The sequence below is a fragment of the Dipodomys merriami genome, unplaced genomic scaffold, assembly GCF_024711535.1.
Source record: "Dipodomys merriami isolate MVZ:Mamm:240054 unplaced genomic scaffold, mDipMer1.0.p SCAF_7, whole genome shotgun sequence".
NCBI classification, from domain to species: Eukaryota; Metazoa; Chordata; class Mammalia; order Rodentia; family Heteromyidae; genus Dipodomys; species Dipodomys merriami.
The window spans coordinates 39,880,730-39,896,316 of record NW_027206290.1 but is presented as its reverse complement, the minus strand read 5'-3'; the positions used below and the strand labels follow the sequence as shown (position 1 = coordinate 39,896,316).

The 15,587-nt window shown below is 50.4% G+C and overlaps 1 protein-coding gene across 1 annotated transcript; it reads left to right on the top strand.

The window, feature by feature from the left end:
- Window positions 1-5,273: 5,273 nt before the first annotated feature.
- On the top strand, window positions 5,274-15,299 carry Vtcn1 (V-set domain containing T cell activation inhibitor 1). The gene is made up of 5 exons (XM_070006439.1): window positions 5,274-5,373; window positions 7,155-7,502; window positions 9,833-10,111; window positions 10,968-11,125; window positions 13,919-15,299. Exons 1-4 carry the CDS (start codon window positions 5,274-5,276, stop codon window positions 11,078-11,080), a joined length of 840 nt encoding a protein of 279 aa, XP_069862540.1. The 3' UTR covers window positions 11,081-11,125; window positions 13,919-15,299.
- The last annotated feature ends 288 nt before the right edge of the window (window positions 15,300-15,587 follow it).

Genomic DNA, 15,587 nt, shown 5'->3' with positions numbered 1-15,587 from the left:
GTTATATACTTTATATTATATGTAATATATTAATTCTGAATATTAGCACACCAAAGTCATTGAAAAGTTCTATGTAGACAAAGAAATCTATTTGGCTGTAATTGACCTTATATCAAGAAACTGTAATCCTTTAAAAACAATGCTTATTGCTGGGTGCCAGTGGCTCATGCCTGACACCCTAGCTACCAGGAGGCTGAGATCTGAGGATCGCAGTTTGAAGCCCGCTGGGGCAGGGAAGTCTGGGAGACTCTTATCCCCAATAAACCACTCAGAACAAGCTGGAAGTGGCGCTGTGGCTCAAGTGGAAGAGCTCTAGCCTTGAGCGAAAGAAGCTCACAGATAGCACCCAGGCCCCAAGGCTGGCAAAAGATAAAGTAATGATAATAATACTTATTAAAATACATCTGGACACCTGAGGGCTTAGGATAATTGGAAAATAATAGAAGCCATGCGGGGGGGGGGGGTGTGTGGAGGTGTCCAGCATTGGGATGACACAGGTGTGTCGGCCAAGCAGGTGTGTGGAGGCAGAGGGTGGATGTAGGTCCCGTCCAGGGGTGGCCATTTTTCTTCCTGCCCAAAGGTTTCTTGTTTCCCAGACTTTCCCCGCTAGCGTTGTTCTTTTGTATTTACGTGATGTTTGGTAAGTGGCACGTGTCCTTTCCGCTCTGGGGATGTGGGAGGGAGGACATTATTGGCTCACTCATTGTCACTGCATACTCAGCAAACACGGAACCGCTTCCCTGAGCTCTTGTTATTATGGATTGCTTCCCCTACTCAGGATGCTGCGGTGGCCCTGGGTTCTGATCACTCGTGTGGAGGACCCACAGAAGACAGTGTCGGCCGCCAGGCAGACACAAGGACATACCTAGCCAGAACTTGAGTGTATGTTTCTGCAGCCAGATGGCCAGACATCCGAGGAAAGGAAGGGGGTAGATTCAGAGTACGGTGAGACAGGAGCCTGGACAGGACTAAGTCAGTGCTTCTAGAACATTCTTTTCCTTGCTCTTCCTTCCTCTCATTGTCATCATTGCACTAGAGATGGAACTCAGAGGCTGTGTTCGCTGGGCTGCAGCTCTGCCACGGAGCCCCGGCCCAGCCCGCGACGCTGCCCACATGTGCATTTGCATTTGGTTGCTAATGGGAATTTTTGTGAAGTGCAAACAAAGTATCATTTAAGGAGATACAACCTGAAGTAGAGACACACGGAGTACTGTGTTGGTTGATCGCCAAGTCTGAACCCCTGGTGAAGGTGTAAACCTCGCTGCTAAGTATTCACACAGCACCTCGTCACCATCCTAATGGATGTGAAGTCTTAGTGTGGGCACTGTGATTTCTAAAGTCCCAAACCTCACTGGACATCACATCTCTCATTTCCTGTCAGCACCTGGAAGACAGCAGTACCATTGTTTTTTGGCTTCCTGGGTTCCCTTGGAAAGTACACCATCTTTTGCATTGCCCTTCCTTTCTCAGAGACTCGTCTCCTCCCATGTTTAGGATCTTCATGGTCTTTCTTGTTTCACTGAGAAGTGAAGATAGATAGATAGATAGATAGATAGATAGATAGATAGATAGATAGATAGATAGATAGATAGATAGATAGAGATAGATAGATAGATAGATAGATAGATATAGATAGATAGATGACAGACACAGATTTTTTTTTCCTGATTCATTGAGCTTCCTCAATCTCATCAGTACTGGGAAAGATTGTCTTTTTTTTTTTTTATGTCTTGGAATTTTTTCTCCTTCTCTGCACTGTCCTAAGCTTCTTTTGCTCAAGGCTAGCACTCTACCACTTGAACCACAGCACTTGTGGCTTTTTCTATGTATGTGATACTGAGGAATGGAACCCAGGGCCTCATGCATGCTAGGCAAGCACTCTGCCACTGAGCCACATTCCCAGCTTATTTTTTATTTCTACATGTCCGTTCAGTTCTTCTTCACGTCCATCTGGTCAGCTTTGTAATCTGTTGTTCCATATTTGGGCTATCCATTTCCAGATTGATTTATTTGGATGAAAAAGGCTTATTTTATACTCTATCTAAAGTTTCTGCATCTGAAGTCTTTCTGTTTCCAAATCTGTCCATAATTTATATCAACTCCCTCTCATAGTAGTGTTTTCCTTGTTGATTTTGTATGTATGTGTGTGTATGTGTGTGTGTGTGTGTGTGTGTGTACATATACCAGTCCTGGTACTTGAACTCAGGGCTTGGGCACTGTCTCTGAGCTTTTTTGCTCAAGTTTAGCACTTTACCACTTGAGCCATGCTCCACTTCTGCTTTTTGGTGGTTAATTGGAAATAAAGACTCTCATGGACTTTCATGCCCCAGCTAGCTTCTAATAGTGATCCCCAGATCTCAGCCTCCTGATTAACTGGGATTATAAGCATGAGCCACCATCCTGGCTTGATATTTTTATGAATTTTTATTTGGGGGATTTTTATCACCTGAGGTTCTTTGAAGTCTGGGCCAAACAGTACATTTCCTCAGCAAATATTTGCTCTTGCTTCTGTTAAGCATTGGAACCTCACCAACAGGGAACCATTTGAAGTTATTTCTTGGTTTAGGGTTGTATGGGACTAGTGGCATTGTGGATGCGTGCCTAACACTTGCATAATTGTCACCTATATATACATAGTCTCTGGGAAGGGTTTTTGTTTTGTTTTCTCGGTCATGGGCTTGACCTGGGCACTGTCCCTGAGCTTTTTTGCTCAAGGCTAGCACTCTACCACTTTGAGCCACAGTGCCATTTCTGGTTTTCTGGTGGTTTGTTGAAGATAAGAGTCTCATGGATTTTCATGCCTGGGCTAGATTTGAACCTCAATCCTCAGATCTCAGCCTCCTGAGTAGTAGGGTTGCAGGCTCTGTGCCTCATTGGGCCACACCTTGTGTGTCTGAGCATGTCCCAGGAGGGCCAGCAAAAGCCTAAAGGTGCTTGTTGTTTTATTAAACACAATGGGGTCAGTTATACCGCTGAAGGAATCTTCTGGAACTCTCTTTTTTCTCTGCAGTGAGAATAAAGAGCAACAGGAAATACAGGTCTGAGTGGGACGGGGCAGGGAAGGGAGACCCGGGTGTCCTGGCCTGGCCTGGCCTTGTTCCTGCTAGTGCATTGTCCCCAAGTCAGGAGAAGAAGGAGCCTGCTTCGTGGCTCCCACACAGTGATAAATAGTAGATTTTCCATGAAAAGGGATGGTTGTGCTGCCAACTCAAATACTGTTAAAGCACAGGTATCTGTTTATCAGTGTTCTGGAATTTTCCACCTCATCTTCCCCCCATCAGTATTCCTCCTGAATCAGTCTTCAATGAAAGGTACCTGCTAAGAAGATAGTTTTTTGTTGTTGTTGTTTTCAATCTGTGTAACATGGTACATAGTTCTTCCTGTGGCAGTAACTGTATAAACCTCAGCTGATTCGTAGCCTGAGACAGAGAACACATTGGGTTTCTGTAAAATGCAACAGGATAATTAAGACAGTCAGCTGCCCCGTGGCTCATACCTGTCATCTTAGCACCTCAGGTGGCTGAGATCTGAGGATCACAGTTCAAAGCCAGACCGGACGGACGAGTCTGTAAGTGTCCTCAATTCACCAGTTAAAAAAAAAAAATCAGAAGTTGAGCTGTGGGCCAAGTGGTAGCGTACCAGCCTTGAGCAAAGAAGCTGAGAGAGGGTTCCCAGGCTGAGTTCAAGCCTCAGTATGTGGGCCCTGGAGCTGCTCTCTGACCCACCTGTCAGTGAGAGCCTCGCGGGGCCAGCACTGCATGTCCACACCCCAGCGCCCCGCTGCTGCCCCCAGTACCCCTGTACCCCGAGATCTGCAAGAACACTGAGAGGGAAAGGGGTCAGAGACTGAGCAGAAGCCCTGGGTTAGTTTTGGGGCTTTGTTTTGTTGCCAGTACTAAGGTTTGAACTCAGGGCCTGGGTGCTGTGCCTCAGCTTTTTTACTCATGGCTGGTGCTTTACCACTTGAGCCACAGCAACACAGACTCACAGACTTTTTTTTTTTCTGGCGGGGCTGACTTCTAACCATGATTCTCAGATTGCAGCCTCCCAAGTAGCTGGGATTACAGGTGTGAGCCACGAGTACTGGAACAGAGGTCCTGCTTTTAAGAGCCGCCAGTGCTGCTCCAAGGTCTGACCTCGGGAAATGGGGACCTGTGGCTGAAGGCCTGTGGAAGGGAGGAGAACTTCTTCCCCAGCTGGTCCCCTCCCGTGAGCCCCTCTTGGAGCAGAGGGAGGGAGCACAATGCACTCTACAGGACCCAGAGTAAAATGCCGCACACTCCCCTGCTCTCTGTGCCTTTCCTTTGTCTGGACTGTCCTGTGGTGGCCTGTTGTGTGGGTTTGTTTTCAGCGGTGTGAGATCTGAGACCACAGCCGCCCCAGGGCCCGCTTCCCACAATACCCTCTTTGACGCCCCCCTCCCCTGCCTCTGGCTCCTTCCTCCCAGCCTCAGCTAGGGAGGATAGAAGGGACCCTGGGAGTACTGCCAGGAGGAGCTGGGAGAGGTTGAGGATGGATTTTAACCTCAGCTCTGCTGTGTGCTTCAGGGAGATGAATTCTTGTGTCATTTCTTCATCTAGAAAAGGAAGCCAGTGGATGGGGTTACCTGTCTTTGTGTGGGTACGTGACAGACGCTGTAAGGCTGCTCAGAACAGCGGGTCTGCCGTGCAACCCACATGTACATGGGGAAATGTTAAGCTCTACTCTTTCCCATTTGTTAGTCCATTCATTAGAAACCGTTGGGAGATGGATGCTAGTGGCTCACGCCTATAATCCCAGCTACTCGGGAGGTTGAGGGCTAAGGATCACAGCTTGGAGCCCATCCCAGGCAGGAAAGTCTATAGACTCTTTATCTCCAAATAATCACTAAAAAGCTGGAAATGGAGCTGTGGTTCAAGTGGTAGAGCACTAGCCTTGAGCAAAAAAAAAATAAATAAAGCTCAGGAACAGCGCCCAGACCTTGAGTTCAAGCCCCAGGACTGGTGGAAAAAAATTAAAAAGACAACAAATGGCAGCCAAGGGTAGGCCGTAGTCCTCAGGGTGGGCCTCGAGATGCAGGGGAGCTAGCAGCATCCCGTCCCCGGGCACCTGTCTTCTCAGGTCTGGAAATCAGGAAGAAAGACAGCAGTGGGATAAAGGCTCACCCACCCATCCCAGGGCCAGAGCGTGGGGCCCCTTCCTATGTCTTCGAAGCTGCTCCTGTGGAAGAAAGGCTGATGTGCTCTGTGTAGTACATCTTACCCAGGACTGCCGTGGCTGGGCCCCGTGGAATGATGAGGTCACTTCCTGTCTCTGTCTCTTTCTACAGCATCATCAACGCCATCATCATCCTGGCTGGGGCGATCGCACTCATCATTGGCTTTGGTATTTCAGGTATGGGAGTTCTGCCTTGGCAACAATCCCTTCCCTTTGCTGTGAACACACCAATCACATCTGCCACCCAGGGCTTACACCTGCCATCCTGGCTACTCAGAAGGCTGAGATCTGAGGATCACGGTTCAAAGCCAGCCTCAGACAGACAAATCCAAGAGACTCGTATCTGTAATTAACCAATAACACTCTCTCTCTCTCTCTCTCTCTCTCTCTCTAAGTGGAGGTGTGGCTCAAGTGGTAGAATGACAGCCTAGAGTAGAAAAAAGAATTAGGGACAGCATCCATTCCCTGACTTCAAGCCCCAGTACAGGTACACACACACACACACACACACACACACACACACACACACACACACACACACACACTCTCTCTCTCTCTCTCTCACACACATTTGCACACTTAATTTTATTGATTTTTATGGGTGCAAAGCAATGGCTACGTGCTCCTTGGCTTGTATTCTCTTCTATTTGATGGGAAGGGGGATTTCATCAACATTACATATCTTTATCGACCACATCATTAATACAGCCTTAGATGCCTAAAACCTGCCTGTGGCAACTTCAAACTTCACATCAGCAACTTCTCTAGGAGAGATTTCTGTATATTCCCACCCGTGGCTCAAAGCCTACACGTTTGAATTAACTCAGCTTACACAAGTACCAGCTTAGTCGCGTCATGGTTTTATTTCCTCCATGAAATGATGCTAAGTAATTTTTCAAATCACCTTGAACGGCGCTTTAAAAAGCACAATGTTAACCTCGCTCTAACATAGTTGGTCCATCTTTTATTGAGGAACTTTTTGGTGAGGGGTAAATTCAGGCTAAGCTGGCTGGCACTCTGCCACTTGAGTCACACCTCTAGTTTGGGGGTTTGCTGACTAACTGGAGAAAAGAGTCTCATAGACTTTTCTGCCCACGTTGACTTTGAACCACAAACCTCACATCTCAGCCTCCTGAGTAGCTAGAATTACAGCCATGAGATACTGCCACCTGGATTCTTCGTGTGTTTTTGTGACCTTTATTCAGTGGCTCATATTTCCCCCCAAATTTTAGATGTGGTAGCTTTGCCCATCATTTCTTAATAGCAGTGAGTTGGTTGTCTCCAATGCTTCTGTGTGTGTGTGTGTGTGTGTGTGTGTGTGTGTGTGTGTGTGTGTGTGTATGTGTGTGAGTCATGGAGCTTGAACTCTGGGCCTGCGTGCTGTCCCTCAGCTCTTCAGCTCAAGGTGAGCGCTCTACCACTTGAGCCACAGCACCACTTCCAGTTTTCTGAGTGGTTCATTGGAGATAAGAGTCTCACAGACTTTTCTACCTGGACTGGTTTTGAACTTTGATCCTCAGATCTCAGCCTCCTGAGTAGCTAGGATGACAGGCGTGAGCCATTGGTGCCCAGAAACACTGCTTTTTTTTGTGTGCTGGTGCTAGGACTTAAATTGAGGGTCAGGATAATCTTGGTTAGCTTTTTCACTCAGGGCTGGTACTCTACCAGTTGAGTCACAGCACAACTTTTAGCTTTTTGGTAGTTAATTGGAGATAAGAGTCTTACAGACTTATCTGCCCATCCTCAGATCTCAGCCTCCTGAGTAACTTAACATTAAAGGTAGGAGTCATGAGTGCCAAAACATTTAAAGGATTCTGTTTTCAAAATGCTTTTACGTGCCCTATTTCTAGTCGACCACAGAAGTCCATGTGGCCTTAGTGGATATGGGGCGTGGCCACCGGCGCCCAGCATTGCCCTGCATTGACCCAGTGACCCTTGCTGTACTCTCTCACCCCCAGGGCGACACTCCATCACGGTGACCACGTTTACGTCAGCAGGCAACCTGGGAGAGGACAGCATCCTGAGCTGCACGTTTGAACCTGACATCAAGCTCAATGGCATCATCATCCAGTGGCAGAAGGAGGGCACAGCAGGCTCCGTCCACGAGTTCCGCGGTGGCCGGGACGACCTCTCGCAGCAGCACGAGGCATTCCGAGGCCGCACGGCACTGTTCTCCGATCAGGTCATTGTCGGTAACGCCTCTCTAAGGCTCAAAAGCGTGCAGCTGACAGACGCTGGGACTTACCAGTGTCTCATCGTCACCTCCAAAGGCAAGGGGAGCGCACACCTGGAGTACAAGACTGGAGGTGAGCCCATTCTGGAGCGGGTGTAAGCCCCCATGAAATGCCTGTGCCAGTTCCACCTCAGTTCTGCCAGCAGCCACCTCCACTCCAACCCCACTGCAACAGGACGACTTCCCACCCCCAGCTAGACACCTCTCCCTCGCTCTAACCATGTCCCTGAGAGGCTGCACCATCTCTTCGGGTTCAGAGGAGGCAAAGATGGCCTCTCAGGTCATCATGAAACCATTACAGCTCAGCCTGCAGTGGCTGCGGACGAGTGACAGCTGACAACAGCCCCGCCAGTGCTAATAAGAGAAGCGTGGTGGTGCATACCTAGAAACACTTGGGAGTGGAGGCAGGAAGACCGTGAGTTCAAGGCTAGCCTGGGCTATGTACTGAGACCCTGCCTCCAAAAACAACAGGGAATGGAGGCTGGGGGGTGGGGGAAAGAGGTAGCACCTATGCCTGGAATCTGGCCTGCGAGATCTCTGTGCCCACATCTGCAACGCGGTCTCCAGACACTCACGAGCCTGGAATCTATTTTAGAGAGGAATTCTATATGCAGTATAGAAATGTCACCGATACTATAGAAAGAAAAAATTCAGAAATTAACATACAGACTCAGAGGGAAGCACAGAGACAGCGCTGTCTCATGAGGACTCTTTCCTCTCTTACTGACCAAGTCTGACACAGCTTCTCTGAAGGTGTCAAGGCACTGCAGTGGACGCAGCGAAGAATGCAGAGAGGAGTGAAAAGGCAAAGCAGTTTTCCCTGCTGGGACAGACTTTAGAGCGTTAAAGGGCAAGGCAGCTGGGTGCTGGAGGCTCATACCTCTCATCCTAGCTACTCAGGAGGCTGAGATCTGAGGATCGAGGTTCAAAGCCAGCCCAGGCAGGAATGTCCATGAGACTCTTACCTCCATTAAACCACTCAGAAAACCAGAAGCGGTGCTGTGGCTCAAGTGGTATAGCGCTCACCTTGATCTGAAGAGCTGAGGGACAGCGTTCAGGCTCAGAGTTCAAGCCCCACGACCAACAGAAAAAAAAAAGAGGGGGCAGGACAGACAGGGGGGAGAGTGTCCAATGCCCCAGGGGAACAGGAGAGGTCCTGAGCAAGCTCTTCCAGATGGGCAAGGCCGCGCTGGCCAATCCACACCCAGATGGTGATGTGAGAGGTGCCTTGAAGGATGGGCAGGGAGTGCTGCACAGGTTCTCAGGAGCGCATCACAGCACATACGAGGAAGGATTGAGGCACAGATCCAGAGCCATACCTGGGCAAACACCGAGGTTCTGGTAAAATCACCTTCTGAGCCTCAGTTCCTTTAATTTAAGATGAGAGCCAGGCATCCGGGGCTCACGCCTGTAATCCAAACCACTCAGGAGGCTGAGATCTGAGGATCATGGTTCAAAGCCAGCTTTGACAGAAATATTCACATCACTAGCTACAACTAACCAGCAAAAAGCTGGACAGGAGGCATGGCTCAAGGAGTATAGCACTAGTCATGAGCCAGAAAGCTGAGTCAGAGCACAAGGCCCTGAGTTTAAGCCCCAATAACGGTGGAAAAGAAAGATAGGGATTTATGTGATCGTGTCAAGTGGCTACCAGAGACCAGTGGAGGAAGCTTCCAGCAATAAGGCTGAAACAAAGCAATGAAATAATCCAGTATTGAATTATGATGCAAAGTATAAAATAAGTGTGCAAATAATAAATCAGAGGAAAAAAAAACAAATCTCCCTTACAAATACATTCCAAGTAAATTGTCCTAAAGACCAGGTTCATTTGTAATCTCTGGACAACTTGGACTGAAGAAATCACCTGCTTTTTTCAACAATGTACTTAGAATTTAGATCCTTAGAACTGGTGATATTGGCCAAAAGCTTGTGATGTCCAGCAACACAAGGAGAAAGTCGTTATTTGTGTCTACAATACAGCACACCCCATGGGAAAGAGCCCTGTGTGTGGCTGAGGCACTTCGGTGTTAGAAATAACCCTTGGCGCTGGGCACCAGTGGCTCACGTCTATAATCCCAGCTACTCAGGAGGCTAAGATCTGAGGACTGAGGTTTGAAGCCAGCCTGGACGGGAAAGTGTGTGAGACTCTTATCTCCAATTAGCCAACAAAAAGCCAGGAGTGGAAGTGGTAGGTGCTCTACCAGCTTTGAACATAAAAGCTAAAGGACAGTGCCCAAGCCCTGAAGTAAAGAGAAAGAGAGTATGAGAAAGAGAGAGAACGAGAGAGAGAGAGAGGGGGGGAAGGGAGGGAGAACCCTTTCTGTTTCTAAGACCTAGCACTTCAAAGCTATGCTGTCTGACCTGTGTGACCTTGACATTTGCCCTTCCGACCTTGGCCCCCAGCCTTCAGCATGCCAGAGATGAACGTGGACTTCAACGCCAGCTCCGAGAGCCTGCGCTGTGAGGCCCCCAGGTGGCTCCCCCGGCCCACGGTGGCCTGGACATCCCAGGTGGACCAGGGGGCCGACTTTTCCCAAGTGTCCAACACCAGCTTCGAGCTGAACTCGGAGAATGTGACCCTGAAGGTGGTGTCGGTGCTCTACAATGCCACAGTCAACCACACCTACTCCTGCGTCATCGAGAACGACATTGCCAAGGCCACAGGGGATATCAAAGTGACAGGTGTGCTTCCTGGTGGGGCGGGCGCTGTGGGACCGGGGCCTGGTGTGGGCCTGGCAAGCTCTCTCCCACAGAGCTACGCCTGCACGCCTCCACCTGCTCTCTGTGTGGGCTCATGGGGGAAAAATAGTACAATGAAAGCCTAATGTCTTACATATATATTGTGTGCCAGGGCACAGATCCGCTCATCTTAGTCCTCCAGTGTTCTTGATCACAACTTCAGCCACAGCTGTGTTCACAGTGTGCACAGCATGGAGGTTAGGGCAGTCTTAGGAGAGCTGTGCTTAGGGCCTCAGGGCACTGTGTTGTAACTCGGTACTGCTTTGTTGCAGTCATACGTAGGATGATCATCTAACCTCTTTGCTCCTTCTAGCAGGGAACTGTAGCCTGAGTTCTTCCAAACCCACTCTGCCCTGCCCTGCCCTGCCCTGCCCTGCCCTGCCCTGCCCTGCCCTGCCCTGCCCTGAGAAGGCTCTGAATGGGAAGGTGAAAGGCCTAGCCTCTGACTTGCTCTGAATAATCCCTACTGAGACTTCCCAACAATCTCACTGATCCTGGGCAAGGGAAGCCTGGCCTTGCCTCCTGCACGCTGGCTGATAACTGGGCAAGAAGGCCTTGTCCCACTGTTTCCTCAAGGACTGAGGAAGCGGAGCTGTGGCTCAGGTGGTAGAGATCCAGCCTGGAATGAGAAAGCCAAGGGAGACTGTGGGGCCCAGAGGTCAACCCCGTTCCGAGCTCATAGAGACAAAACCGGCTGTATGAGGAAGCACCTGCTGTGTTTGTCCTCACCGGCTGGCCACGTGACACGGACACAGGGCACCTCCCAGGAGACCCTAGAGCGTCTTTTTCTCCTTTCCAGACTCAGAGATCAAGCGGCAGAGTCGACTGCAGCTGCTGAACTCCAAGGCCTCCCCAGGCGCAGCTGCCTTCTGTCCCCTCGGCTGGACGCTCCTCCCTCTGATGCTCAAATAATCGGTCCTGGCCTCACCAGCATGTGAAACGTGACTTATTCAACAGGTGAGATGGATCCCCAGGGGTCTGGTAGATTGCACGGCCAGCAGGCATCATTTGTGTTGGTGATGGACAGAGGAGAGAGCTCATCCAAGGATTTAGAGTCCTGGTGTGGACCCACACCTCTCTTTGCCTATACTACGTCATTAATGAAGGCAAAGTTTTCTTTTTTTTTTTTCTTTTCTTTTTTTTTGGGGTCTGGTCGTGGGGCCTGAACTCTGGACCTGGGCGCTGTCCCTCAGCTCTTCAGCTCAAGGCTAGCGCTCTACCACTTGAGCCACAGCGCCACTTCTGGCTTTTTTTCTTTTTGCTTATGTGGTGCTGGGGAATCGAACCCAGGGCCTCAGGCATGCAAGGCAAGCGCTCTACCACTGAGCCACCTTCCCAGCCCCGGCAAAGTTTTCTTATTCCAGGGTAAGAGGTGTTTGGCTTTGATGAATGACCCTGGATTCCTCTGTGATGGACAAAGCACAGAACCACTCACGCGCGTGGGGCCTCGGGAGGTTGAGGTTTCTGGCTCAGAGAGTGGGATGGTGCTGCAGCACGCCCCTCCACCTTCCCCCAAATCACCCTTGCTCACCTCTCAGTTCTTGGGTGGATGGCTGTTAGGATGTTTCCTCCTCCCTCCGTCATCTCCTGCATGTGACCTTTGTGGGAAGCCCAGCTCCTGGAGCTCTGGGCCACACAGCACCTGATTCGGAGTCATGGGCAGCACGCCCCAGGCTCACAGCCCTGGCCCGGCTGCATCTCCCTTCCTCCACGTGCGTCCCCAGCGCTCTCAGATCTGCCTTGTGCCAGGCTGGCCGTGCAGCGTGAGCCTGGCCATGTGGGAGGCAGACGTCTGCAGGAGGTCACTGGGTGGAGAAGAAAAACGCAGTGAGACCCAAGCTGCAAGGGGTGGTTCGTGTCTGTAATCCCAGTCGTTTGGGAGGCAGAAGGAAGGACTGCTGTCCAAGACTGGCCTGAGGCAAAAACGAAGACCCCCCGCAGGATAAATAAGGAAAGCAAAGGGGACTGGGGGAAGCTGCACCCACAGGCGTCCAGCAAGCACCGGTCCCAGGGTTTGAACCGCGCAGTACCACCACATGATGAACCATGGTTCCTGGTATTTGCTCTCCTCTTGCTTGCTCGCTTGCTCTCTCCTGCTCTCCCCCTCTGTTTGAAGTGACCGGAAACAAGGGACCAGAACAAAAGCATATTCAAACACTCTTTCCCAGCATTTCTTCCCTCTGGACCCTGGACTGGCGGTGTGGGCACTGCTGCATCAGGATGGACGCCTTGGCTGTGCCCCGGCGTCCGGGCATCTCCTCCCATGAGCTCCCTGTGTGCTCCTCTCCACTATTAGCCTTGTCTCTCACCCTCTGCCCCTCCCTAGAGGTCTGCCCTACTCCAGGGCAATTCTCAACCTTGGCTTCCTTCCCCACCTTGAGGACGAGGCTTCCTGGCTGAGCTCCCACCCCACCCCCATTTCACGAGGCCCCCACAGCCTCCTGGCTTTCATGCATTTTCCATCTTATACTCCTTGTCTAGATCACTAGGCCCTCCGGTTCAAAGCTAGCCCAGGCCAAGGTTGGTGAGCCTGCTTCCTTTCCTCCTTCCTCTTCCTCTGCAAGCACTGTGGTCCTACACCAGGGAGACCACCAGGAACTCGCTGGCTCCGCCTCCCGTCCTCCACGGTGGGCCTTGGGAGACTCCCCCAGCAAGGCTGCAAGAGCTCTCACTCCTTTCCTTCTATCCCTTTACCATGGTAGTTTTCTTGAGTGCTTGTTTGGAGGTTCTAGCAGGGGAGCGCAGCTACTCGTATACCCTTGACGGAAGACCGGTCCTCCTCTATCGGGGATGGTCGTCCTCTTCGACCGAGCGCGCAGCTTCGGGAGGGACACACATGGAGCGGTGAGGGAGGAAGGGGACACTGCCTAGCCAGCCAGATCAGCCGAATCAACCCTGGAGATCAATGGGGTGACAGATGTCGCAGCCAGATCGCCCTCACATCCGTGGTCGTTTTCTTTTACTCTGATAGCACTAGGGCTTGAACTCAGGGCCTCTAGTTCACTTGGTTGGTGCTCTACTACTTGAGTCATGCCTCCAATCTGGCTTTTTAATCAGTTATTTTGGAGATGGAGTCTCTGGGACTTTACTTTCTAGGCTAGCTTCACACTTCAGATATCAGCCTCTGAGGAACCAAGTGCTCAACAGCAGTGTGGGGTTTTTGTTATTAGTTTTGGTGTGTGTGTGTGTGTGTGTGTGTGTGTGTGTGTGTGTGTGTGTGTGTGTGTGTGTCTGTGTCTGTGTGTCTGTGTGTGTAGAGCAGTACTGGAGCTTCAGCTCAAGGTCTGGGCACTGTCTCTGAGTTTTTCTGCTCAAGGCTGGAGCTCTACCACTTTGAGCCACAGCCACTTGCAGTTTTCTGATGGTTCACTGGAGATAAAAGTCTTACGGACTCTCCTTCCTAGTCTGGCTTTGAATCATAGTCCTCAGATTTTAGCCTCCTGAGTAGCTAGGATTAAGTAAAAGGACAGGCCAGCTACCTCTGGGGGTAACATTTCCAGTCACACAATCCCTGGCTGAGAACCCCAGGAAACGGTGCACTCCGTGTCCCTTGGGGTCTCTTCCGAGACATCACTGGATGGCATCCTTTAAGATGAGAAGATATCTTAAGATGAGCCCCCTCTCTCACACCCAGGGACCATGTGGAAATCCATTTTTACCAAGCAGTATGCTCACATTGGCAGAGACACTTGGTTTTCAGTACACCATGGCTGAATGGCTGTAATACTGTCTTCTTGCTGTATTTTCTAGAATCCCAGAGATCTACAGACCTATTTTGCCACATTACGACCTAGTTTTATATGTCTGGGGAGAAATGAATCATGTCTAGAAGTCTGGAGAGAGGAAGAAGACACAAGAATCCAACCAAAGCAACCCACACAAGACTTCAATAGGAACAAGACACAGGGTGGAAGCTGGGAGGAAAGTTCAGTGCTAAGTAAAACGCCCATGGAGATGGCTGCCTAGGAGAGACAAATCTCACGTCAGAGGGTCCTGCCTTTATCCACAAACTCAGGGGAGGGAGGGGCCTGGGTGCTGTGGAAGGTCCGAGGCCGCCAGCAGCTGCCACTGCCCTGCTCAGAGGGGCCATGTTTGCCTGAAGACAAAGATGACCGCTGCGGCTCCTGACGGACAGCGCCAGCCATGGGAGAAATCATCCCCATTTCAGCCTCCACAAAGTAGTCGTCGAGTAGCACTGATTTTCTAAATGATCGGAGCATCTTCTTGTTTTTGAGCAAATGCCATTTTTCTTCTCAGATGACAACGACCGTGTGTGTGTGTGTGTGTGTGTGTGTGTGTGTGTGTACTGGAGCTTGAACCCAGAGCCTGAACACTCGTCCTGGAGCTCTACCATGTGAGCCAGACCTCCACTTGCAGCTTTTCAGTGGCTCACTGGACTTGGCAGCCACAGGTGGCACTGTGGGCCCAGGTGGGTGGAGCTCAGGGAGGCTGCTCACTGCCCTCTTGCGCATGTGCCCACAGCTCCTCCCCACTGCATGGAATTCTCCAGCCCTGGATGTCAGCTGTGCCAAGTGCAAGAAACTGATGCGGCGTTGATAGGTCTGGGAACGAACCGATCTGCTTGCTTCCTAGAAACGGGCCTCGGCTTCTGTCTCTTTGACTCCTGCCTGGGCACAGAGTAGGTAAAACAGGGTGATATCTTTCAATGAACAGAATGGACAAGCCATATGGAAATATCAGGCTGGGATTATGTTCAGCAACTTGTGCCTCAAAATTCCTCTCCCTTGTTCTCACCCAGAAGCTCAACAAGCGCCCCAAATTCTGTCTCAAACTCTGTTACTCTGAATGTTAGGTCTCAGGACCCTGCCACTCTGAAACTGAAATTCAGGTACCAAATATGTTCCTTGAAACGCAGAGACTTCTAGAGATCAAAGCTTGTGCATGCTGGGCAAGCCCTCCAACGCTGAGCTGTACCCTGGACCTCACAGAGACTTCTGGAAGAAAGTGGGTAATGACCCTGTGGAGCAAAGAAGCTGGGATGGAAGTAAGTTCACTTCCAGCCCTCTCCACACTTCCCGTCGGTGACCATTGCCTGCCTAGCACCATCGTTCCTGCCACACCCCATTACATTGCATTGTAGAAAACCTGAATTTTAGAGTTCTAACCATTCAAGAGGATGATTAAATATTCATTTCCTAAACTCTTGTCTTCTTTGTCTGTCAAAGTAAGTGGAAGGGAAGCTAGATTAAAAACCATAGAACTGCTGAGTGCTGGTGGCTCACGCCTGTCATCCTAGCTACTCAGGAGGCTGAGATCTGAGGATCATGGTTCAAAGCCAGCCTGGGCAGCAAAGTCCGTGAGACTCTTGTCTCTAATTAACCATCAGAAAACTGGAGGTGGAGCTGTGGCTCAAGTGGCAGAGCGCTTACCTTGAGCTGAAGAACTGAAGGACAACGCC